Here is a 27,674-nt window from a genome sequence, read left to right as displayed (position 1 = left end):
ACAAATCCAATTTTACCTACACTAACCCGCATATGCAGGTGGTGTTTCAAGCCTAGTTTGTACATTTGGTTTGAATAAACTTTGAAAGACAAAAATTGCTTGAATTACTCAGTGTTGACCTTGGAAATGACATCTGTAAATTCTCTAGTTTAGTTTCTTTACTCTATTTCATCCAATAAACAAACAAATGACTATTTGGGTCATTTTGACTTAGAAGACGGTCCATGGCAAACAAATAGATATTGCCTAAAGCAAGTTTCCCTTATATATCATAACGACCAAGTCGATATGTGGCAGACATCCTGTCACAGATAATGGGGATCTCTGCATGATACAGGATTATATTGATTCCATGTACGTGTGTGGTTATCAGTACACAGTACTGTATCTCATCTCCTAGATCAATACTCATGTAAGTGCTATAACTTCTTTTGATATGTCAAGAAAGAATCAAGCTTGTGATATCAAGATTTTTCCCTTTTTTGTATAAATTTGATGTATACACATGTGTTTGAGGAACTGACAGAAAAAGAGCTGGGCTATTTTTGTAAAATACTTTAATCTGTCTTGAATTCAAATAACTCAGTCTAGAAAATATCTTGAATAGGAAATCGCAGCTGCTCGTAATCCGATGCAAACTTCTGTAAAAAAACTAAAACATCTGTACCAACTGAAGACAGCTGTCAATTATCGCTTTCAAATTTTTAGTGCACAGTGACTTTCAACAAAAAACTGACATACTAAACCACACATCAAGCTGTGGTCATTTACGATCCCGTGCTTTGCGGCTTCTAGGGTCGTAAAAAATGGCCATAACTGACACTGCTGATGGATGCTTACCCATCGCTGGCTAGGCCTTATGGCTGCTATCATTAGAGTAAGGCTCACATGGGCCTTAAAAATGGCCATATCATAGAGAAGAGGGAGCAGCACATTACTAATGGCTGTGCTGGAAGAAGCCTTTTCTAAAGACCCTCAGAGGTAGACACATGTGCGGCTGCATGAGTGGGTTTAATGAGTGGGTACGTGCGTTGGCTGAGTGGCTTGGCGAGCTTGAGCGGACACGAGATTGAGAGGTCATGGGTTTGATTCTTTGCATTCCTGGCTAGACGTTGTTAGCTTGCAAGTTGTCTATACACTCTTTCTACATATTGTTTCAAGTTCCAACTAGCCATCGGGCATGTACTTACAAATAATGACTATGATTGAATGAAGAGACTCTTTTTACACAACAAGGAGGTTTCCGCCGATGTTTCGGTGACCGTCTGTCACCTTCCTCAGGGCAATTCTGGCTGGTTCACATTGCACAGACAGTCACCAAAAGGTCAACTGAATAAACGTCTTGGTGGTAAAAAAAGGTACTCTTTATTCAGTGACTTACCAACCCAATGAAACTATTCACAAATGATAATTATTATATGAGCAGGCCTGAAGTTTATTATGCTGTTGTATGTGACCTCAGGTCAGCTGACAGGACAGGGGAAGACCTGGACATCATCTACTCCCGCCTGAAGGACGTGAAGGCCTTCGAGCGTTTCCACCCGCTGCTGCTGCAACAGATCTGCTACTATGGCTACTATGAGGACCTGGAGAAGGGCGTCACATGTACGTTACCTTACCTTCTCACTCACTCATTCACGAACGAACAAAGAAAGGAACAAATGAACAAACGGACGCACTCCTCAGTGCTCAATCTCACTCGCTCACTCACTCACTCACTCACTCACTCACTCAGTCTGGTGAGCTCAGTCAGAATCTTCCCACGATTAGCTGTCTCCATAACTCTCCATGCTCTGTCTCTGTCATTGCTGCAGGCAATAGATTTAGATTCATTCCACTGTCTGCTTCCATGTGTTTAATGTACATGTACAAGGACCTGAAAAGGGCATCACGCATACGTTAGCTTACCTTCGCAGTTTTTATTTGTCCTGTGTCTAGTTATTTAAGGCAGCCATCTGTCCATGTGATGTAGTGTCAAGGTCAATTTGTTGTTTTTCAGATTTTTTATGAAAAAATATGAAGTGAGATGGAAAAAAATATGCTGGATAATCAGTTTTGGTGTTTCTGCCCTAAAATGGTATTTGATAGCTTTGATATCTTTAATTTCTTTTAAAATCTTTATCATTTTGTTGAAGATGTTGATTGTTTCCCCCTGTCCCAGTGTTCAGGCAGGGTGACATGGGGACTAACTGGTACGCCGTGCTGACCGGCTCGCTCGACGTACAGGTGTCAGAAACAGGTACGGGCCAGGTAAGGGGTCAAAGGTCAACCATCACAACTGTGCTGTATGATTTTAGAAAAAAACTTTTTAACATGTGAACGACCAGATAAGCTTATTTTAGCTGTTAGATACTGTTTTGTTTACATGTTATCATTGGGAATACATTACATTGACTGTGCTGCTTGAATCTGTAGTACTAACAAAGTCTGACAGAGGGCAGCACTGAAACATGCCATTGATTGTTGTGAATCAAAGAACATTTAGTGTTGGCAATGTAAAAGTATATAAACTGTTCTTGTAATTGAGCAACTATTCTTGAAAAGACATCTTAGGAGAAAAGTAACTTTACTCTTAGATTAGATGTGAGTAAATTAGATTACTAAACGTGAATCTACATGTACCATGTAACATTTCAAGGAAAGAGGACAAAGCACTCTGAGACGATTGATTCCAAACCTTACTTTTGCCTCTCCAGTTCTTACTTTGAGAAAACTCTGATAGGACAATGTTTTCTATTACATGTACAATATTTGTCAATTTTACCAAATACGATACTACTACAGTTGAAGATATACCCTAAGACATAGAAGAAGGTTTTTTGATAGAAAATTGTAAATTCAAAATGTATGTTTGTCTCCTCAGTACTATGCCCTGTCGGACAACATCGTGATCTGCACGCTGGGCGTGGGAACAGCGTTCGGGGAGTCCATCCTGAACGACATCCCGAGGCACGCGACCGTGGTCACTGGCGAGTTCTGCGAACTGCTCAGGATAGAACAGAAAGACTTCAAGACAATATGGGAGGTGAGTATCATGTTTCATTATAAACATAAAATGCATGTCAGGTAGGTAGCTTCATGCAACCTGCATTTTGAAGGCAGTAGCAAAGGTTTCTGCATTTCTTAGGTTTTTACAAGACATTGGCCAGACTAAAGGCCCACTCAGTAATGACACCTGTCAGGTGGCATTGGTACTGCAGCAATGTATACCAAAATTTCACTGAACAGTTAGTTAGGCAGAAAAGCATTTTCTCAGAAAATTGCATCACCAATGCCATTAGGTGTTTGCTTTTGAAGAGGGATAGAACTTACTACAACTTACTACAAGATTGATTTTACTCTCAACAAACCAATTATATGACATCTTCCTTAATTCTTATTAGTTAAGATAACATAAAATTTGAACAGAATTCAAATGAAAATTGCATCTTAAATGTTTGTGAACTGGCTAGTAACAACTACCATGATAGCTACATGTAAGTTTGATGAACCAGGATTTTTCTTTTCAGTATAAACAAAGATTATCGATTTGAATGTTTTGATGGTAGAAGCAGCAAACACCTGTATGAGGTCATGATGCCCTTTAGTCCAATATCTGACCTGTCTGATCACATGCCGCATTGTCATGGTACAGTTGAAAATATTATAGCTTCACTTTTGCAAATTGCCTTTGATTTATAGAGGCATTTTGTTTTAAAGGAAGCAGCACTAAGTTGCATTTTGCGCAAACCTCCAAAGAGGACACTGTCACAGTTGATTCTGGGCTGAAAGCTTGGAAAGATTATATTCACCTGTTATGTCAATCCTGCTACAAATGCTTTATGTTACTTGTGATGAAAATTTATTTCTAAGACTTTGAATCTTTGTTAATTCGTGATAAGCTCAAATTGGCCTACAGGCCACTTTTTATTGAGGTTATGAGGGAAGAGGTAATGTGTGAAACGAATGATGTATGTTGTTGGCGTAAGATAAAAATAGACTGAAGATATCACCATTCTGCATCTTCAACTTCGTGTTTTGGGTTCTGCGATTCCTCCAAAGGAACCGTGCATACAAAACAGTGGCACACGTCACATGCCGTCAACCCGTGTTTCCACAACACGCAGAAGTGTCGCACGGAAAGCAGGATGTGCCGCTTTCATAGACGTTGCCATTGTGCGACTGTTGGGGATTTCAGGTCAATCAATTGTGTTATACAATTGTATCAAACCTGGCTGACGTCTTCATGATTGGTTCTTGGAAGACAGCTTTCTCCCTTGCTCATGGCTTTGACCATCAGTCACTGAGTGTTGAATGAGTGAGTGAGTGAGTGAGTGAGTGTGAGTGAGTGAGTGAGTGAGTGAGTGAGTGAGTGAGTGTGAGTGAGTGAGTAAGTGAGTAAGTGAGTAAGTGAGTGAGTGAGTGAGTGAGTAAATGAATGAGTCAATGAGTAAATGAATAAATGAAGGAATGAATGAATGTTCGTTCTTTCTGCAAAGTGCCTGACTACTGATACTAGCCCAGTTAACAGCAATCACGTACTAAAGGTTATTAATATGCTTCCTATTATTCCTCTATATAGATAGAATTACTTGCACCAGACAAAAACATGGGGAACGTGAGAGAAAAAATATTTTGTAAGGAAGTGAAATGGAAATTTGATACCACAGAGCAGGTGTTGCTCACTTTTCTGCATGCACAATAATATAAGGTTATGTCATGATAAAGTTCAAATGGATAAACAAAGTTAACTATACATGTAGGTTATGTAACATGTTGTTTTTCCATCTGCTTTCTTCTCATTCTAGAAGAAAAATATTTTTCATTCATTTCATGCAAAAATTCAATCTTGGCAAAGTCTTGTCAACAACTTAACTGGCTCACAGCAGAATATATAATCAAAACCATTTTTTTTTCAAAAAGGGAATACAATTTCCATATTTGTACATGAAAATACAGCCAGAAAGGATTGATTATCCATAACATCAATCTAAATCTTTCACTAATCCACCAGTAATCCAAGACTTCCTGATTGCTCTGCATTATCGGGAATCAGATTGTGTGGACTAAAATTCCCGTCTCATCGCAAAACCAATCCATATTAAGCTTTAGTCAATCCAGAAGAGAATTACATGTACCCGATATAGTGAAGTGAGCTCTTTGACATTATTATAAGCCATAAAATTCTACCCTTAAATGTTCCCAAATTTACAGAATGATAAAAAGAAAACTACACTTCTGTCAGAATCCAAAAACCCACACAATATTTATTATCAATATTGTTTGATATATTTCATACTTTCCACATTGTGATATTGATGGCGGACTGTTCCATTCTAATTGTAAGGGAGGTCTCAAGAGGTTCAGTTAAGGAGATTCTAATCCATTTCCAATTTCTTGGGTGCAGACTATATTTGTCATTCCTTGCTACAGTGTCTTAAAGTCACAGTTGAAGCAATCAGTTTCTTTATAATTTCGTTACGAACTGAAGCCTGTCAATTTTGCTGAGTCTTCCCTCATGTTTACAAATGGTTCAATCTTATACGCTTTTATAACATAGACATAGAATCCTCCAATCCACCTGAATACATGGTTATGTATATTATTATCTTCCAAAATAATTATAGCCTTAGATTCTTTCCAAGTTAGCCATGTTGCTTAGCACTGAACACAGTGTTCACATAGATTGCTCATGATCATATCCTGTTGTACTGTTTTGGACAATCATCATGTTCTTGCTAAATTGTGGCCTGAATGCCCTTTTACGTACAGCGTCATAATCAGCTGTTTTAATTCTATGTAATAAGGCTGACTGGTCAAGGTTAAAGTGGAGCATGATCAGTGCATTCTCTCTAAATTGCATAATTCGTACTAATTGGCTCCTGAATTTATGATGCAAAAACAAAAAATATTCTTCAAGAGAAAATCTATATGATACTGATTGACATTTACTGTAATTCTCTGAACATCTTTGAGCAAATTTAATAAAGTGGTGTTGAAATTCATGCATATTTTTGTTTCAAATGTTGGTACAAAGAGTTAGATCCTAGTATGATCTTTCACAAAAAAAACTGCATCAGTCGGTAGCCAAATAGCTCAAAGATCAGAGAAACATCTGCTTAGTGCCACTTCACAGTTATTTTTATGACAACAATCGTCATCAAAAGGCCCACAACTCTCCTACAGGTGGTTGAGAGTTCCTCTCGAATTAGCCACGTCGTCGTGTGGTCCGACATGTGCTCACAGAACAACCAGACACGCGCTCTCAAGCCCGCAGAAACGGCAGCGAAAATTAGAGATGATCACGACGGTAATTGGGCGAAACTCCACCCACCGTGCGAGCACTTGATGGCCTGAAATGGGCAGGATAATTGAATTAGAAGAGGCTGAATAATTTATTGACATCAGTGGACAGGGGAAGAGAGGAAGGCTCTCGACAAAACAGATACGCAGGGCTTTGCAGGATCAGCTCTAATGAGTCCCTGTAGTTGCTTTTAAAGAAAAAACTGGCAGATTTCGGCTCACATGCAACTGGTCTTCTGTCTTAAAGGTACTGAGTGTTTCTATATACATTTTGCTTGTACCAATTTTGCATGTATCTCCATTTGGATTCTTCATTTGTTTCTCTGTTGTCTGTAAGGAGCTAGCTTGGGTTTGCATCATTGCAAAATTTCTATAGGAGTATGTATATTTACCTCCATATATGGAGGTATTGTTGGAGCAGACATTCTTGTTTTACCATTTTTTTACTGTTTCAGGATGGTATTAACTTGTGCAGTGAATGTCCTACACTTGTATATTATTTGCAAGTTAATACTAGTAGCATGTAATGTTATATTGTGTAATCTGCATTTTGTTACTTTGTAGCTTTAAGAGAGGTAGATTGCAGTGGATATAAAAGTGTTGTTTGTGTGTTTTACATAATCAGTAAACCACATCAAGACAATGGCTAATGCTGTTGGTTCTGTACAAGAAGTAAAAAAAAATTGCCATGATGAAAGTGTGTTTCTACCACTGTCGGTGCATTTACAAGTATTGCTACCAGGACAGTTCTTTGATGTACCCAAAATTCAGACAGCAAGCAGTGGACGAGCTTGTTTTTGCTGAAAATCTGTAAAATTATTTCTAAGAAATGTAAAAATTTGCCACTAAACGTTGCCAGCATCCCCCCATCAGGCCATTATATTATTTAAGAACGTAGAGCTTTGATTTACACAAATTACAGCTTGCATTAAAAGATATCGTTAGCTTTCAGAATGACGCAAGATATGTGGTAAAAGTCTGTGTTTGACGTTACAGAAAAGACCAAACTGTTTCTAAAATGTTCAACTTTGATTTACACAAATTACAGCTTGCATTAAAAGATATTGTTAGCTTTCAGAATGGCGCAACTTATATGGTAAAAGTCTGTGTTTGACATTACAGAAAAGACCAAACTGTTTCTAAAATGTTCAACTTTGATTTACACAAATTACAGCTTGCATTAAAAGATATCATTAGCTTTGAGAATGACGCAATACAAATGGTAAAAGTCGTGTTTGACGTTACAGAGAAGACCAGACTGTTTCTAAAATGTTCAGAGGTATAGCCTGCAGCAGACATATCCTTTTGCTGTGCACCATCTGGCCCTACAAATGTAAGTTGCGAATCAAAACAGGCAAAAACACCAGTGTTGCTGTGGAAAAAGGCTTTGAAACACCTGCGATTCAAAGGGTGGACATCTTTCTAGTCTGCTTTTAACCTTTAAATGCATTACTGAGAGGAGACAAAACTAAGTTAGATTCTTCACTGGTGTTACATAGTATTTTATGTCACACCTGGTGTATAATATTCAGTTAATGTTCGATGCAAGTGTTTTGGCCCATGCATGCGATAACAATTCAATATCACACCCAGTGTCTTACGGTTACAAGTATCACACAAGCTTCCAAAAGTTCCTTCTTTAATACTTCACACTCTCCCTTGAAGTTTTATTGTCTGAGTATCCTATTCCAATTAGATTAACACAATTATTGTCTTCTACTGTTTGGCGGAGAGCCACCAAAACCATCAAGGGATTAATCATTACATTTCTGATGCACAGACATACAGTAGTTTGACGCCATTGGCCTATTTACTTTCTGGATCATCTTACTTGCACGTCATGAAAGAGGGCCTGCAAGCCCTTTTTCGTAAGGCGTAATCAGGCCGTTTTAGACTTCGTAATTCGTAGGTAGCCTCCGCAAAAATCAACGTAATTCGTAATTGGACATTAGCCACAAATCGTAAAGTCGTAATCAGCTCTGAGACTTAAGCGTAATTCGCAATCGGCGGCGAAAATTTTGCGTAATTCGTAATCACTACCCCCCCCCCATGCAGGCCCTCCTGTTTTGTACTGAATATGTTGCTATGAATGGATGAATCAATTTATCTAACCAACATCATTGGCAATTTTGCCTCCGTAAGTACGAATTCCAATGGCGTGATATTGAATCTTAATTTTACCTGAGATGAATTTTAGTCAAAGCAAATGTTCACAGTGGATAGGATTCTTAAAGTCCTTTGAGTGGTCACAATGGCTGCTCATTTGTGTATAAGAACCCTCAAAACATATTGATGCAGCGATGTAATAAAATAAATAGATGATTGATAAGTCGAGGTGCTGAATAATCTATGGACAGTCAATATTGGACAAAACATGGCTTTAAACCTGTCCTGCTGACATACGGGTGTGATTCATACATTATAGATGAATTTGACCACATTGTGAGGTGTCTGTACTAGCACTCAGAAATTCCAACAACTGAACAGTGCACACTGAAGAACCAAGAGATAGATTCTTGCTAAGATATGAGGTAGGGTTAAACTCTCTCTTATGTAAATGATGGGGTAAAATGTCAAAATGATGGAGATATAATTACTCGCAAAATGGAATGACCAAGTAGGTCGGCTGCTAAGCTTGTGTAAGTCAGCTAAAGGTTTGTAGATTAGTACATCTTTTGACTTCTGCACAAGAAAATGTCACTTAAAAAGACTTAAACTATGGCATTATGGACTTGTAGCTAAGCCCCACTTTAAAAGGCTGCATTATGACAGGACTTAGCCTATTAGCTTTCTAACAGGCTACTAAAAACACCTGTGTACCTGCCCCAAAAACTGGGACTTTTGTATAAAAATTTTGTAGTTGTCTTTATCCTTGAGCAACCACAATTACAGCAATATTTACAGCATGGTCTGTACATTATGCTGGAAATAAATCTCTTTTCAAGGGCTTATCTGTTTTAGAAACATTCCCTCTATCGTCTAATGGGATTTAGAGTGGTTGGAGTCTGACCAGTTTACACAAGCAACTGATTTATTGTAAGATTAGGACAGGTCTCAGGCAAGTGGACGTGCTGACATCTGAACACTAACATTTAGTCTGAAACTCAAACTTTCTTGTTCAACATGTACTCTCGCTCTCTACAGACGTGTAACTTAAAAGTTACATACCCTAGGATTGTCATGCTTGTGGCTTCGGAACTCGACATGATGTTACACATTAAACAAAAAAAGACAATTTAGAAAGAAGGAAGAAAATTTAGACTGGATAGAACACTGTTGAATGCTATGCTGCCCCTACGGTTATTGACTAGCTGTGAGATGGATGGATGGATGGATGGATGGATGGATGGATGGATGGATGGATGGATGGATGGATGGATGGATGGATGGATGGATGGATGGATGGATGGATGGATGGATGGATGGATGGATGGATGGATGGATGAATGGACCAATTTAAGTACAGAGTTTGCCCTCTTTCTTCTGCAGTTTGGCATTCATTGTTCATTTCAGATTCTGAGTATCTGAGAACCAACAAATTGAATCGGTATGGCCCCAGTTTGACTTTCTCGATTTAGAAATAAAATGCAGGTTACGGAATGTTAGAGTATCCTGTGATGGATGTTGCACAGCAGCCTGGCAGCCATGGCCAATGTCAAAAGTTCTGTAACAGGAAATTCCAGACTCTATCACGGTTCAGGAAGGTCAATGTCAATAAGGATAGGCGCCTACGGTAGCCGAACCTTCTGGCTGATGACTGACACTTGGCATGGTGGTGGCAAACCGTCTCAGTTTCATGAATCTTTTATACAGTAAAGTGCTTCCATATGGCAAGTGGTTTAGTTTTGCAACTTGGTGTTACCGGTAATGTGTTTTTTCAAGTTACGAAGTTTATCTCAGCCATGATATTACATTGATTTTTAAAGAAACAAGACAATGAAAATATGTTTCATTAGAAAAAAATTCCAGCTACCTTTTTGTTACTACTTTCAAGTGTGAAGCAAGTGATTTGCTGTAAAATTGGTGGCCTTCCTCGCATACTTTGACACTTTTGTCATATTCAACTGGTTTTCCCAGCTTTTTACATGGATAATATTAATTGTCATGCCTTACTTATATCAGTCTACAATTTTAATTGTGCATCTTCTTCTTCTTTCCTATTGCTAAGCCCAATATAACAATCCACAACATTCCCTCACTCAAAGCCTTGTCCTAGTATCATGACTCACCATCTTTTGCTCCAATACATTATTTATTATTTTTCTTGGTCCGCTTAACACATCACTCCACCCCTTTAATTGATCTGATCCAATCTCTGCCAAGTCCTGTTGTGCTATCAATAATACCATCTGGGTTGCCACAACTACCTGACATCCTGTTGGCCACCCCTGTCGTTTCTGGCTGGATGGTACGGTCCAATCAGACACATGTGGCATTGGGGGAAAGATTTGCAAGCTGGGTGGTGGTGAGATCAAAGTGAAGTAATGCGAGCTACCAGTTAGTGCATTTCCCAGTTTGTCCTGTGCTGAACACATTAAACTGTTTGCTATGGAGGTGGTACGAGCTTTCTTGCTTTCCTGTTATCGCCGGCAGAGCTTCAATCTGAAATGGGTATGTTTTTAATGTTTTTTCTTCGTTTCAGGGCAGTTTTTTAAAGTTCAATGTGTTTAGGTGGCTGAGCGATGGGCCCCCTTCTGGACAGTGTTTGTGTTTGCAGATAGAGCTAGTGGGTTGCCAATAATGGGAGCCACATTTCGCACCTACTTGTGAAAGATTTGCGACACCGCTGGTGTCTGCTCTGTTTTTTCCTGTAGGGTCTTCTGTACACATTGCCGCCAACTCAGTCTAGCACAGCGTACTCCCCAGACATGTCATCACTGCAGCCCTGAAGGACTTTCCCTCATTTCTGAGGTTTATATCCTGCAAAGTTCAAGACCATAACAGATTAGGAAAGGCGGGAATCGAACCAGGGACTGCTGAGATTGATAGGTTTTCCGAATGGCTGGAATTGTGTGCTACCAGAGTTCTGATCTGCTCTGTTTTGTTTTTCCCTGCCAGAGGAACCGGCAGTACATGGAGGGAATCATCACCCCACTCACCAGCGGACTCGGAGACATGGGTAAGTCACAGTCAACAGCTCTTTTTCTACTTACCGAAAAGGTTAAACTATTTTCCAACACACATAGAAGGACATGAAGGATTGGACACCCTGATGGAATTTGATTTTAGGTGCGGATTTTACATGGGTATTAAAGTTTCAGTCAACAGCTCTTTTTCTACTTACGGAAAAGGTTCAACTATTTTCCAACACATACTGTAGAACTTATTAGAAGGATTGGACACAAATTTTTACTCTCCAAGCAGAGGTTTAAGGCTTAAAATTTACCCATACAAGTAGCTCCTGCAGGAATTTGATTTTAGGTGCAGATTTTATATGGGTATTCAAGTCTATTTTAATACTGAGAATTACCGTATTGAAGCCCCTACCGATTTGTTTCTCTTGTCCTCTGAAAAGTTAGCCTGGGTACCATCCGGATTTTTGCTACGCAACGCTCGAAAAAATGATTTTTCGAGCGTTGCGTAGCAAAAATCCGGATGGTACCCAGGCTACTGAAAAGTAGCTACCATGTGTGTTGATATTTTGTCTGGTGGCCTTGCACTAGCCCGTAAAGTTGGTGTATGCAGTGTGTATAAGAGCAGATGTGGTAGTTTTGTACCTCAAGTTCAACTGTGAAACAAGTAGGATATCATGGTGGATTGTTAGCATTCAATGTACATGTAACTGTGTGTTTAGAAATGACTGTTATAGAGCTAAGAATGAGATTTGAAAGAAATATGTTGTTTTATTGTTGTGTGCAGTCTATGACAAATCAACAAAACAACTTCTTGTGTGCCATACTTGTAATGAAAACAAGATGATGTCGGCACTATCTCGAAAATGCTATCAGTAAAGTAATTTTACAAATAATGTACTACATGACTGATCATGCTTCAGGAGGAATTTCCTGATGCCTAATGTTGAATTGAAATATCCCTATGATTAACAGTGAGTAAATAAAAATGGTTCACTTTGCCTCATGGAAAAAGGCATGGAGGTCCTCTTGTGTGTAATGATTTTATAAATTGATACCATAACTCTACGATGTCATTCCAGGATGTGCATAAAAAGTCACGTTACAAGATTTGTTTTCATTCATCAGTTCCTATATATTATGAGTTCTGAGTAACCTTGCTAACTTCCTGGTTTCTCTGTTGGAAGATGTAGTCACTTTTAAATATTTCCTGTAACACAATGTCATTACATTTTCCTTAAAGCTATTTTTGGAATCTTAAAATCAAATTCACTAATTTCAGTAATCCTTCCAGAACAAACTTCAAGTGAGCTATTAAGTGTATTTTTCTCAAGTACTATATAACGCAAGGTTACCAGTTTACGGTCGAATTATGGAAAATTCCATTTTTTGTGAAAACGCATGGGCAGAACTAAATATTTAACCCTCGTGAAGAAACAGTAGTTCGTCGGTTATAGAAGTGTGTGCCGTGTCATTTCTTCCCTGCGTTGTTTGTGCCGTGCCAGCTTTTATTTATTTAGTAGTTAACAGTGGAGAATTGCTCTAGGGTGACCAATTAACGGTCACTTGGACCTTTGTCCTTGTATGCTCTACGTAGAAGCGCACATAAACAAACACTTTCTGCAAAAAAATACCGAAGTGGTCAACAACAAACCACGGTAAAATGTCAGTGTGTAGCCCATTGTCGCATGCAGTAGCGCTGTGGTGCTAAATGAGGCTGGACCTGCATTTTTCCCTTAGTAGAACGTGACATAATGGCCCAAGATGTTCCATTAAACCGTTGCAATAGATAACAAGCGTCTATGCCCCTCCAGACACAACGGAACGTCGTGAAAACCCGAGCAAACTTTTCGCTACGGACGCAGGAAGCCATTTTGGCATTTTTGCATAAATTAATGTGCAACAGCGCCACAGTGCGACTTTTACGTACCTTTCTGCAGTTTAAAACCGTGACGTCACCTGATGCAACGATGATGATGATCAAAATGGCGTTCGAAAAAACGCTAGTCAGCGAGAACTGCCACTGTACTTTTGCTTGTTTATTTCAAGGTGTTTGAAAGTTTCATACCTCACAACACCATGGATGATTGAAATAAGAAAGCCAGGTTTGATGCCAGCTATCATTACAATTTCCTAGCATTCTTGGGATTTTAAAAAATCGACGAAATGTTGAGTATTGTATTATGTGAAAAACACAACATGCGTCCAAGGCCATGTTACCTTGCTGTCCCGTCATATCGGAAGATACTCTGCTGTGTCGCTGAATGCAAACTTATTCCCATCCAGTGAATAAATAAAAGACACATATAAGGATCATATTCATGTTATTCTTTGTTGCTCACGACCGTTGATTTTTGGCTGGTACACTTCGTCGAAGCGTGGCCGTGTCACTAACTGACCGTAAACTGGTCCTGCACGTAAACTGGTAACCTTGCGTTATGTACTAATCCATTTCATATTCATTGACATATAATGTATACTGATTAGCCCCTGATACAAATTATGTAACACACACACTCACAACATTTTCCAATTTTCTTGTAAGTATCACAATTATGGTGACTGCATATTATATTTTAAGCTCTGTGCATGTATATGATGTAACCTTAAAAGGAAGGTACATGAACCTGCTTGAATATTATCTTAACCTAGTCTAAAGGCTTACAAAACAAATTCCCATTCCATTCATGTGTTCATAATTAAGATAAGGAAATAAGCATTAGCTTCAATTTCCATACATTTGTACTTCTTTTCCTTAATGACACTTACAGGTAACTGTTGTATAATTAAGAACTTTTGATAAGACAGCATAACTGCTTCATAAATGTTAATTTAAACCTTTACAAGATTGGAAAGGTTGTTATTCAATCCTCTTGTATGTTAGGGATTAAATGGCCATTATGTAAGTGTTCTGGCTTATTTTGCCTGTCAGTTAGTAGAGGGTCTGCATGGGGAGAATCTTGGAAATGCTTAACAGGCTTTTTTTTCGAAATGCTTTATGGTAAATTCAGGAAAGCTGGCAACTCTTGGGGGTAAATTAAGTTGTCACTGTGAAAAGCTTTTTGAAACACTTCTTTGGATTGTTGTTCTGCATTGGTCATGTGGCAAAGCTAGACTACAGATGACAAACAATCTGGCATTTGACGAGATTTGACTACATATACATTACTGTACTCAAGAACAGGAACCATCCGATTTTTTCAGAGAAAGTGTTTTCACTCCCAGCTTGTTTGCAGATGATTTATGTAACTGGACCTCTGGGGAGGATGAAAGGATGGCAAAACAATAACAAATGGGGGATTAATTATTGAACAAATCACCCTCACCCCCTCCCCCACTCCCAGTGAGAGGTACCAGATAGGACTGTTGTCAATTAAAATCCAATTGGGACCAAACAGGATTTGATAACATCAACCTACTTTCCCCCAGAAATCTGTCCTAACAATGTTTTTGGTTGATGGACTGACACAGTTGGTGTACTGAATCTGAATCTGAGAGTATGTCTCAAACAATTGACAAACTTTTCTCATGTAGAAAAGGAAGATTTTTATTTCATCAACATGAAATAGTCAGCAAAAAGAGTATGAGAGTATCCACAGTAAAAGTGGGACATTGACAAATGCAAGAAGTCTAAATATAGTCAAGCTTGTTTATTTCAAGTTCTTGGAAGCACTACAAAATCTAATTTAATTTTTGTAGCAGCTACTTCTACCTATTTTTACCACCATGTAGTTCAAGTACAGTACTTAGTAAATAGGCAGTAGTGAAAATAGCTAGACGTAGACACTTCAAAAATTAATTTGTTTTTTGTATGACTCTCAGCAGGACTTGAAGTAAACTTGCATACATCACCATCATCACACATTTCACCTAATCAAAAAATAGAATTTTTGAAAGCTCTCCCCCTTACTTCTGGATTAAAATAACAGAGCCTGTTGGAAGGAAGCGGGATGTTTATTGAAGTTTGAGGTGGAATGCCCAGAGAGGACATCCCATCCAGGCACTGTTTGTATAGTGAGACTGATATCTGTTTTACATGGACATGTGAATAAACAGACAATGACATGGACGATTACCTATCTGCCTAGTAACTACTTGTGAAGTTGGCTTGGAAGATTCCACATGGTTTTAGGGGTGACCTGTGTATATTATGCTTCAAAATGTGCAGATCAAAAAATAACTTTTTTCATGGCTGTTTGGATAAGAAATACATTTTGGACTTCCAACCCTCATTTTGGTATCTGACAGAATAGTACTATTACATGAGTCCATACTACCCAGTGGGTATTGAAACAGTTTCTTTTGTTAATCCTTTTAAATCTTTCATTTGACAGAAACATGTCTTCTTTTATTCATCTGATCCTTTTTTTTATTTGTACTCTTCGAAATGTTCAAAGTGAATTTTCAGAATGAGATTATCTTTCTGTTGCCTTTGAATTGAGTTTGAAAACAAGATCAAGCTGATCAAACAGGTGGCACACATACATCTGAAACAAAAGGACAGTTGTTGCTGGTGAAAAACAATGTCTATGAGAAAAATCAACATTCAAGGCTTAGGCTTCTTGCAAGATGCCATGCCATTTAAGTAGCTGTTGCGTTGCATTGCTACGACAGAAACACAGACTTAAACCATTCGCAACTTTTTTTTCTTATGCTGTGCTTTCTAAAAACATGCAAGCTCCTTTGAAATTTTGCCAAAGTTTGTCTAGATTAGAGGCAAATCTCAAGGTTGCCGCTAGCTTCTTTCCCAAAAGCTTTGCAGTGCATCTTCTGTGAATAAAGGATCAAGCATGGCTTACTTGCAAGGAAATGCCTCGGGCACAGTTACAACACTGAGAAAAACAACTTTCAAACATCTGTCTACAAGTGTACAACTGCATACAACATGTAGTTTCCGCTCATTTAGACCACAGTTACTTAATTTGTTGGTATAAAATAATAAAAAATGGGAAATGACAATCTGAGACATATTTTATCATCCAGAATATTGTTTGTTAGATGACTCAGAGCCAAGCAAGTAAAAGAGTGTCACCTTAGACCCAATTTTCCATCATTTAAGTGTCAAGTTGAATTGGTTAGGAATCTGACCCAAGGAAGGAATTTCCCAGAACAAAATTCCAGCCTTCACTTCAAAGAGATTCCAAGGGTGAGTCATAAAGCTCAAGTTCAGCTACCGGTTGTTAAATTTCTTGTTGGAATGTCCAGAATTCCATAGTGAGATTCCTGAATTCCACAGGGCAGTTGAGCGGCTATAATTATCACAGGAAAACCCCCAATGTTTTGTCTGTCTATCAGAAGTTTGCAGCTGGATTCTGTCTTGTGTTGGGAGGCTAGGTTGAGTCAGGCCACCCAGCCAAGTCTAGATCTGGGGTGAACCTCATTGGATTCCCAGCAGTTTGGGGTATGGTAGCTCTGGTAGCTCTGCACAGACACAGATCTCCAGGAGGCCAATGAAGCAGCGCGGAACTGGCTGGAGTGGATTGGCGACAAGCTATGATGATGATGATGATGTCTATATATGTGATATCAAGGACCTTAAAATCTAGATTTTAAGCTCCTTTGTGATGTCTATTGACAGTGTTGTCATTCTTACATGCATTTATCTTTCTAGGGCCACACCAATTTAATTTGTTGGTTCTAAGATTTTTTCAGAAAAAATATGAAGCGACAGGGCGAAAAAAAATTAAAATAAAAACAGGTCTAGGCATCCTATTATAGCCCCAAATGCTACTATATGAGCCATGAAGTCAACAAAAAAGGCTGGGTTAAAATTTAAAGTACAAATTTTGAACTTTTAATCAAACCACTGCCTTGATAGATGGAAAAAACTGTAACAACTAGGAAGAAAAGGAATTTCCTCAACTGTTGGGGGCAAAATATGAGCATTTTTGAGTTGATTCAGAATCAGAATCTTTTTTTTTTTTGCAAATCAGAAAAAAATGAAGAGGCGAATCCGAGAACCAACAAATTAAATTGGTGTGGCCTAGGGTTGAAATATTCATTTTGGTGAATGAATGAAAAACATTCACCCACCTTTTTCATCTAGTACGGTATATATATAGATTTCTACAGTATATATTGTATTAAATTTTGGTCTGATGTAAAAATTTGATTTTTTTTCATCCAGACTATTGAACGTTTCTTCCATGACCAAAGTAGCCTGAGTGTCAGCCTTGTTAGCTTTCGTCCGCTACCCAAGGTCCGCTCCCCGGGAGCGGACGAAAGCTAACAAGGCTGACACTCAGGCTATGACCAAAGTAGTTTTGTGCCAAATATGCATTTATCGTTTTCTTGTTTGAAAAATTGAGCAAAATTTTGCCTCACACCAGTTCTGACTAAGGCATCACTGTTCCAAATTATTTTGAAAGTTCCTACCTTCTAAACTGGATCCAGATTTTCTCAACATGACCCTGCAGTTATCAAGACCCCATAGCCTGACCCTTAATGGCCTGATGCCATGGTCGATAGTATGTGCCCTATGTCAGCTATGCGACACTTTGCCAGTAAAGGGCTTAATCATTATAAATCTCGTTTCCACCCAGAGAATTGCCACCTGTCAAATCTACTGAAAATAGTGGTAAGGAAAAGTTCTTTGCAGTACCACCTGATCCCAGTAGGGGGCATCACTGTAATGGTGGTGGATTGACAACCATGCAGGGGACCTGGCAGGATGTTTTTGCAAGGATCAGAAAAAACATGACACTGTTTGTATATGCATTAGTCATGGTTGTCCTTCAAGCAGGCGGTCTTTTAAGTTCCTTTGTTGATTTGAAGGTCTGTTTTAATTTCAAACACTGTGAATGTATCCCTTTGCTATGAAATAAAGTCACCTTGCCGGAAACACGAACTGGGTGGTTTAAAGGGAGAGATGAAAATGTTGATGAGTGAGCATGCATGTAGCCTGGATCCCATACTTTTGTAACTAATTTCAGCAGGTTGGATAGCAAAGTTTTTTATCACAACCATTTATTTTTCACGAGCCTACGTTTCAATGACCGTCTGTCATCTTCATCAGGGCAATTCTGACTGGTTTACTGTGCACTGACGCTAGATGTTACTTGGTGCATAGTGCACTAAAGGTGTTACATAGTTCACAGTGCGCTGCTACTTGGTTCACAGTGCACTTAAGCTAGTTTTTACTGTTAACAATGCAGACCTTCAGGGCTCCTCCACTCTAGGGTTGGGTGTTAAGCATAAACTCAATCTTTTATTTCGAAGTCCCCAACTCTCATATACTGAAATGTAAAGTTGAAAAAAAAGTACAGTAATGTAATAAATGGAGTTCAAAGTATAAATAACATTCCTCCAAGACAATTCGTCGTTGGTCCATTGGAATGTTATAAGATTAAACTTTTAAGATACATTGGAAACAGAGAAGACTCCTCCTAAGAGCCTTATCTTAAACAGATAAGATGTAGAAACAGAGTGACATTTTGCTGACCTGGATAGATCAGAACCATCTGGATAAGGAGACCTTGCAGGCCTTGGTAAAATAAACAGGACAGGCAATATTGCTGGGTTTGTTTTAACGGACTTGCACTTTACTTTGCCACACACAGTGGGGTCACAGTGCAGGTCATATGTAATATTCAGCAGTGCTCAATGGTACAAACAAATATACCAGTACAAGTTGTACTAAAACAGTAAAGATAATTAAGCTTTCTTGAAAGCTAGAGTGAAGTTTTGTTTTCGACTTTTCAGTCTGTCTCTTTTTACTTTACCAATAATACAAAATGCAGTTACTGTAAAAGTTTGGGTACTGGATTAAGTCCAATTTCATGTGTTGGAAAACAGTTCAAACCTGTTTCATGATTGGAGCGTGGCCATACATGTACATCCTCATGCTGCTATATTTCAGTCTGAGGGACTGGAAGGATTGCTGAGCAGTGTGGGTAAGGGGGTGAAGACTGCCATCTCTAATTGCCTTGTTTGTATTTATTGCAGAAGCGAACCCTTGGATCCGGGCTGATGCAGGCCCACCACCAGCCATGATGTCACCTTCGCAAGTAGGCAACAGTTTTTTTGCCTTACTCCAAGGGAGTGAAGTAACTTTTTGGCTTGTTTGTCTCTGTGTATCCAAGCCTTTGGATCCCTGAATGCTATAGCCTTCGATAGCCAAACCTAATGGTGGTTTGCAGATCTGCCAGTGCCAGTGCCAACTGTCAGTGTTGAAGAGGAAGACAAGCTGTAAAAGAACCAATTGTCGACCAATTGCTCTACAAGATCCTTTCCCATCACAAGACAGCTGAATTTTTTGTACGACATATCCATGATTGTCCCAGAATTGCCTTCAATTTGCCGGTATAAACCTGTCAAAATTTCAGAACAGTGACAGTACTCTGTGTTCAAAGAACATTGTAGAAACTGTTCCTGACAGAATTGGGGCATTTCTGTACCAGCTGAAGTGGAAAACTCAGATTTTACACAGATGCTGGAGATGTTTATGACATCTGAGTTGTTCAGGCGCACTGATTACCCTTATGAGGAGGCTGAGCCTACGAACACGATTTTAATGGCCTTCACGTCTAATAAGCTCACTTTGTAACACGACATGTACAGTTCACTGTGTACATGCTGCATTTATTCTTACCAGTAACCTGAATATTGCAGCATGCAGCAGCAGTGATGACAAAAGATCGAAACGTTCTTTGTGTATGAATTTCTTGCTTGCTTGCTAATGGCCTGCCTACTGCTTTGACTTTTTGTATCCTTGAACAGATTTCAAAACTTGTGGGTTTTTTTTGTATCACGTTTGTGTGATGTCATGGATATTTCCAATGTCCCATCGAAGGCTGTCTCCAACAACAGGGCTAGAAATACTTCTTTTCTACTTTTTCTGTTTCATTGTACTTCAAAGTTCTGAATGGCAAAAACTTTTGAAATCCCTTGGACATCCGTGATTTGCATGTTTTCACGTGCTGATTTTTCACCCACAAGTTTTTCAGACACAAATTTTTCACATGCACAGAACCTTAATTATAGCCTGGGTACCATCCTGGTTAGTTTATGTCCGCTCTGACTGTAGCAACTGTGGGAGCAGATGTAAACTAACCAAATGACTCACCAACCTGATGAAGCTTATTCAGTTATTGATTGATTGATCAATCTCTATCACACAGGGAACCGTCGCTCCCCAACACCACGAGAGCCCCGAGACGGGATCGCCCGCCACGCCTCTCATGCCCGTAAGCTGGTGTTGTTGTTGTTGATCCCATGATGCAATGGGCCGGTCACATGGCAGCTCGCTTGCCATGATTGGTCGGTGCCTAGGCAACAGTCTCTAGGCAACAGTCCACTTCTAGGTATTCTACAGTGAGATCTCTCACCACTACAAGAGCAACTGTCTGTAAAAACCAAGCAAAATTGGCAAAAAAACTTTTCTCTATTTGTTTGGGCACAGGACAACATTTGAAGGTATTAATATTAGGTATTGATAACAGAGTGTCTCCAAACTATCAGTTTGAGGTAGTTACACATAAAGTGTGTCAAAGATGATTGATTTTGGGTATTTCACAAGATTATTTTGAAAAGGGGCCATTTTAATTATTTGACGCAACCACTGACTCAAATCCCATTTTTGCAACTTTAGGCCAAGGCCCATTTGCAAATACCACAGACACATATTTTGACATAAACATTTTTTTTACTTGGGTCACCCTCAGCTTGGATTTTATAGACAGAACCTCTTGGGTAACTGTTGTAGCTTCTGTGTGAAACCAGCTTATTTGTCATTTTTGGTTATTTTTTTCTTAACAATTTGCTCTGTATTGAATGAGGTGTAGATTGTTTGAATAAGTTGTCCTTTTGTCCTATGATTTTGCACCTAAGCTGTAGAATAGCACTAGAATAGGGGTTAGGTTAGCAGATAAGTCTCTTAGCCACGTTTTTTGTATCACTGTCATTTGCTTGAAAGATATTTATCATGATATTGTACAAAATGTAGGTAGCAGGAAAAAATATATCTTGAACCTCCTGTCCACCAGAGGTTATGAGCACTGAGTAACCAAATATTTGCTCAACGACTTTGATAGACAATGAGCAATTTTTAAACATTTTGTGTGTTTTATTGTGTTTTAATTATAAACCATTGTCAAACATTGAGCATCATATTCCAGTGATAACATCAAGGGTGACACAAATAAAATTTCGGTTGCTCAACAGTTCTTAGTGATTGTTGTCTAGTGGAAGGGAGGCCTTCACCCTTAACCATTCAAATGGATGCAAGCCAAAAAGAAAACCTTATCAACAGCTTTAATGTTGTCTCCTATTTCAGATGTCATTAACGGCTTTTCCTCTCCGTTTCCCGGTGTTTTTGCCACAGACCCCCTCGGAGAAGTTGGCTCACGCCGGACGGGTGGTGAGAACGGTGATTCTAGCCAAGGTGCCACAGATGGTCCGCGACCGAAAATACCATCTGCGCACGTACAGGTAAGAACAGGACTTACTGCCAAAGCGTTGGCTTAATCTCTCAGCATGGAACACGTCCATAATAGGCAAGCTACCTGTGTTTTGAGACTGTAAGCAAACGAGTGAGCGTAAGCTTTTGTGTTTAAGGATATATAAGTGACGTATATACATATAGGAGATATTTGTCCTGAGTGGGAAAATTGCCTTAGGGGATATTTGGTCAGCAGAGTGCGTTAAATTGTATCACATCATTGGATGATGTGCTACAATATGTCAATAAAAGATTGTTTCCATTCATTTTTTTGCCATTTTCAGACAGCAGTTAGTTTTTGGAAGGTATTATTGCATTGATTGTTCACTTTCCTAAAATTTATCGGTGTGCAAAATCACAAACTGGTCAAGCAACGTACCATTTCAAATGCACAAAAACATGCACCAATATATGTAAAGCATTAGAAGAGTGTTTCTCCTTGAATGTGTTTTACAGGGGGTGAAATTTGAACCGGCATGCACCTGTTAGATGCTGAAACTTAATTCAGTAGGGCCATAACATCGAATTTGTTGGTTCTCAGATTTTGCTGTAATTTGTTGGTTCTTTGGTAGACAATCAGGAAGCCCACCTGCTAGATTTGTATGTACATGTGTAGGCCACACCAATATAATTTGTTAGTTCTAGAAAAGATATGAAGCACAGGGCAAAAAACAGGCTAAGGAATCTTATTATAGCATCAAATGCTATGATAGAAGCCATGAAGTCAACATACCCGGTTTTTGATTCAAACAATGAATTTTGAACTTTTGATAAAACCAAAGTGCTGGATTGATAGATGGAAAAACTATTAATATACAACCAGGACATGAGGAAGACAAGTACTTCCTTTAACTGTCTGGGCCGACATATGAGCATTTTGGAGTTGATGCAGGACCTTTTTTTTTGCAAATCAGCAAAGCAAGAATTTAAAAGATGGAAAAAATATAGTTATTGATACAGGGAAAATGATGATGATGATGATGATGTGAAATGGTTTGTTCCAGGAGGTGCATGGTGGGATCGGAGATGGTGGATTGGCTGATGGACCAGAGTGCACTGGTGCACACACGGATGCAGGCAGTGGGGATGTGGCAGGCACTGTTGGAGGAGGGGGTCATCTCTCATGGTGAGGGAGGGTTCATTATATGTATAGGGGAGGGGGCTTGCATCTGTTTTGGTATAGCCAGTAGCCCCTAGGTCTATGTAATGCTGTTAGCAGGTACTGTACTGTGAAAATATCAGTGTTTTTTTTGTTTTACAGTGAGTTGTTTGAAGTGAGAATTTAATTAATTGAGTGGGCTATACATGTATTTCATCTTCTGCATTCAAAAGTATTAACAGTAGATATTACAAATATATATGGCATACATTATGTATAGGGGAGGGGCATTTGCATCTGGGTGCAACAGGTATAACCTTTTTTGGCGTCGGTAAAAAAGGTTAAAGGGTATCAAAGCAAACAAAACGAAAAGTATTTTGATCCCAGCTCTATCCTTTGTGCAGAGGCAGTCATAAGTAATGGTCTGGCCCAGATCTACTTAATGGTCATATTAAAGGTGACATAAGATCCTGTGCACTACGGTTACTTAGTCTGATTTTCCACCAGCCAGACTCAGCCAGGCGGAAATGCCTGACTGAATGTCAGATCTGTCACGACTTCTCCCAAAGGCCAGGACAGAATCAGAGCGGAAGCGTGGACGATGTTTGGAAAAAACAGTCTGTAACTGGTTCAGTTTTCCTGACGATGTTTACGTGATTCATACGTATGTCTTGAGGTTAAGAAATGGCATCCGGGTTCGACGAGGCGTCGTGTTGTTGTCGCATCCCGGGGTTCGTTCCGATCTGCAAGCGTCCGACCGTGAACTGCCTCCCTTCCCTTTACACAGTGTGCCAGGAACACCAGTTTAAGGACAAGTACCTGTTCTACCGTTTCCGTGACGATGACACGGGCATGGGCAGTATGCCGTCCACCGGGGAGAAGAAGGAGTGTGAGGAGGAGTTACAGGACACGCTGGTGATGCTGTCACAGATCGGACCTGACGCCATGATGCGAATGATACTCCGCAAGCTGTGAGTGCTCAAGATTTTTGCATAAAGGGGGGATTTCAATTTGTTTATCTTTGTCAGCTCTCACTCAGCGTTAGCCCTTGGGACTGCCTAGACAGAAAGCTATCAGAGTTTTGCGCTGAGGAAAGAATTTACTTCACATTTATCTCTGTCCCTGATTGTAGCAATTTTCTACATAAGATTGTTGTTAAGGTCAACAGTTGATGGTAGAAAAGCTCTGTCATTATTCCTTGGTTTCATATATTTTTTCTGCTTTTACCTGTGTAATGTGCAATGTTTGATGCACCAGCAATTTGCTACCTGTGTTCTGTGTGTATTATGTTACAACCCAAATGCCAGGTAATTTTTCAAATTGCCTGCTCCAGACACGTTTCAAGAAGCTTGCTCCAGGTTTTTTCTTTCCATGGGATAAATAGCAATTTATAGATATTAAGATTCTTTATTGACACAACAAGCTTTTGTTCTGAATGTGTGTCGTGTTTTCTTGACAGGCCACATGAGAGATCAGTTGATGAACTTGAGATCATCTACGAGGAGCTTCTCCACATCAAGGCCTTGACTCATCTCTCCAACACTGTGAGTATTAATTAGTTAGTTTAGCTAGAATGCTGAGTGTCAGGACTGGCAGTCAAATGATCAGGCAAAAGTATGTCCCTGTCCCTGTTGCTGAACAACATTCACACATCCATCCCTGTCCCTGGTGCTGAACAACATTCACACATCCATGCCTGTCCCTGGTGCTGAACAACATTCACACATCCATGCCTGTATCTGGTGCTGAACAACATTCACACATCCATGCCTGTCCCTGGTGCTGAACAACATTCACACATCCATGCCTGTCCCTGGTGCTGAACAACATTCACACATCCATGCCTGCCCCTGGTGCTGAACAACATTCACACATACATGCCTGTCCCTGGTGCTGAACAACATTCACACATCCATGCCTGTCCCTGGTGCTGAACACCATTCCACACATCCATGCCTGTCCCTGGTGCTGAACAACATTCACACATCCATCCCTGTCCCTGGTGCTGAACAACATTCACACATCCATGCCTGTCCCCGGTGCTGAACAACATTCACACATCCATGCCTGTCCCTGGTGCTGAACAACATTCACACATCCATGCCTGTCCCTGGTGCTGAACAACATTCACACAACCACCCCTGTACCTTAACAACATTCATACATCGATCCTCATCCCCTAACAACATTCACATATCCATCCCTGTCCCTTCTGCGTAACAACATTTACACATCCATCCTATAGGTTCCTTTCCTTTTTAAAGATTTTCTGACAATTCAATGCTAAACACTTGTCTGTAATATGACTTGGCAAAGTTTCAATGTTTTCAATTCTCACAGATATGTTATGTAGTGCTATAGTTCCAAGCTTAAGCCTATCACTGTCATCCAAAGTTTAAATAATCCATGTGATCTTACAAACACATGTACTGCTACCTTTTTTAAATGGCAGAAGACAAGGTAGTCTTGAATAGCACACATGTGACAGTCTGTTCACATGCACCTGGCCCCTTTTGTTCCGAGTCACGTCAACATGCGTCAACAACCTTTCAACATCTACTGTACTGTCATTTAATGCCAACGTTAGAATAGAAAGCGAGGGAGGAAGATACAATAGGGCATTCAAATGTCATCCTTAGTCAGTGTTTGTTAAGCAGGTCATAGTGACTTTTCCTATGTCATGCCCCTTTGGCTCCCAGGACTCGAAATACCACTTGCATGATAGTAGGCCAGTGCAAGTAAAACTGGAGCTGTGCAGGTATTTTTTTAATGTCAACCTGTACCTAACCTGCACCAGTCTATATACTAGCTATATGCAAGGTAGTGCAGGTAAAATTGGAGCTGTGCACTAGGTATTTATGACATCTACCTGCAACTAACCTGCACCTGTCTGGTCCAAGTACTGGGTTTATATATTCATGTAAGTGTATATGGGTTTTTTTTGTTGCTATATTGACTCCTACCACTGATGCCATTTAAAAGAAATAATGGCAATAGTTTCAGTATGATCCATGCTTCCAAAGTCTGAATGGTGCAGGTAAAATTTGCCTGGTGCAGGTAATTTTCCAAGTTACCTACACCAAGGCTGGTATGCAGATAAAGGATTTTGAGCCCAGACTATTATCAGGTATATAGCACTTCTGATGTATCTCTCATTGCTGAGCCTCCCAATCAGCCTTGAAGCATCCATTTGTGCTCAATGAAAGGTATGCAAATTCCAAGATGTTTTGAAGTTGTATGAGGTATAAGGAGCCGAGGTGCAGGTGTCTTGTCATTAGTCCCCGCTTTGTCGCTTAGTACACATCTTGCCATGTCGTTCTTAAACAAGATGCTTAAGCAACAAGCTGTGCAGAAGAAGCAAGCAGGTGGCTCTCAGAAGGGTGAGAAATGTAGAGTTTGTCAAGAACAGGTAATTTTAAACATTGTTTCATTGATGTGGCCAGCTTGTCTTCAGCTTGCACTGAAAAATGGTTTCCTTTCTCCGGGAAAGATTCTTCAAACAATGAGAAAATTTCTATCAGTAGATCTGTATCATGTTTTCATGTCTTTAAGATTTGCCAATTAGCCGAAAAAGATTTTATACAATTACTTATTAATGCATATCCTTAAATTGGAGATGAAATGTTCTTTTCTTGTACAACCTTCAAGTTGTAAAAGTTGTATTATGTAAAGAATGGAGTAATACATGTACTGTTTACATACACATTATACAGAGGCTTTATATTTCCACACTAAAAGGTTAAATGTTACAACTGCAACAGTGTTGGGTGCAGAGAGTATCAGCACAAGCTTAGCATGACTTCTGAAGCTTCCCAGAGATGGTCCGGCAGTGTTATGTAAGGTGTGGCTGTGTTGAGTCCAGGATAAGCTTTCTCCATGCATTCCAACCATAATCGTTGACCAGAGTTTCCTGTCAAAAAAAGGAATGTTGTCATTTTAACATATTTTACTGTTAACCATTCTTCCTGGTCTATGGTTCTAATGTAGCCTAACCACATCACATTTTCTCTGGTCAGGCCCCTGGCCTCTGGCCTGACTACATCATGCTTCTATCTAGCACCCCTTCCACTGGTCAGGGGCCTGCCTACATCATACTTCTAGCAACCCTTCCACTGCTCAGGTCACTAGCCTGCCTACATCATACTTCTAGCAACCCTTCAACTGGTCAGGTCCCTAGCATGACTACATCACATTTCTAGCAGCCCTTCCACTGGTCTAGCCTCTAGCCTGACTACATCATACTTCTAGCAGCCCTACCACTGGTCCTAGTCACCCCCTGGCAGAGAGATTATGTAATACAAGCTAGGTGTTATTGTCAGAGTCAGACGGCATATGGGCACTCAGAAGTAAAACCAACTTTTTGAGTTAATTTTCAGCAAGCAGTAACTTCCACACATTACACGGCACACACGTGTTTTGACTTTCACGAGGACAGAAGCTGCAATTTTCAAGTCAATTTTGGTTCTTCATGAAAAGAAATGTAATTTCCAAGAAGTAGTTTGGATGTCATTGTTCACAGTCATGGTAAACATGATACAACACAGAAGTAGTATCCGTTCTACTGTAGTATTGATTACCATAGCAATTCTGTGCTAAATGAAAGTCTGTGCTAAAATGTAACCAAACACGTCCCTTAAGTCAGTCATGGCTTTCAAAGGCTCATTACATGGGCCTTGCAATGTCCAAAATGTGAAGGCAGACTCAAGCATAAACAATAAAATCAATGTTATTCTGCACCAGGGACAGGCATGGATGTGTGAATGTTGTTCAGCACCAGGGACAG

The 27,674-nt window shown here is 39.6% G+C and overlaps 1 protein-coding gene across 5 annotated transcripts in view; it reads left to right on the top strand.

Moving 5' to 3' along the window:
• LOC109474534 (rap guanine nucleotide exchange factor 4-like) overlaps positions 1–27,674 on the top strand; it is a 71,744-nt gene that overhangs the window by 23,388 nt on the left and 20,682 nt on the right. For 3 of the 5 annotated variants that reach the window (XM_019774854.1, XM_019774855.1, XM_019774853.1), the window contains exons 2-11: positions 1,463–1,605; positions 2,162–2,250; positions 2,864–3,025; positions 11,341–11,401; positions 19,299–19,360; positions 20,474–20,539; positions 21,676–21,782; positions 22,797–22,918; positions 23,679–23,862; positions 24,351–24,435. In XM_019774854.1, coding sequence (XP_019630413.1) covers positions 1,463–1,605; positions 2,162–2,250; positions 2,864–3,025; positions 11,341–11,401; positions 19,299–19,360; positions 20,474–20,539; positions 21,676–21,782; positions 22,797–22,918; positions 23,679–23,862; positions 24,351–24,435 — 1,081 coding nt within the window. Of the gene's footprint in view, positions 1–1,462; positions 1,606–2,161; positions 2,251–2,863; positions 3,026–6,447; positions 6,530–10,633; positions 10,894–11,340; positions 11,402–19,298; positions 19,361–20,473; positions 20,540–21,675; positions 21,783–22,796; positions 22,919–23,678; positions 23,863–24,350; positions 24,436–27,674 lie in introns of those variants that run through there. The other 2 variants (XM_019774857.1, XM_019774856.1) reach the window with 2 other exon arrangements.

This window comes from Branchiostoma belcheri, unplaced genomic scaffold (genome assembly GCF_001625305.1).
Source record: "Branchiostoma belcheri isolate BF01 breed outbred unplaced genomic scaffold, Haploidv18h27 scaffold31, whole genome shotgun sequence".
NCBI lineage: Eukaryota > Metazoa > Chordata > Leptocardii > Amphioxiformes > Branchiostomatidae > Branchiostoma > Branchiostoma belcheri.
Note: the sequence above shows the minus strand (reverse complement) of the source record. Positions and strands in the feature narration are given on the sequence as shown.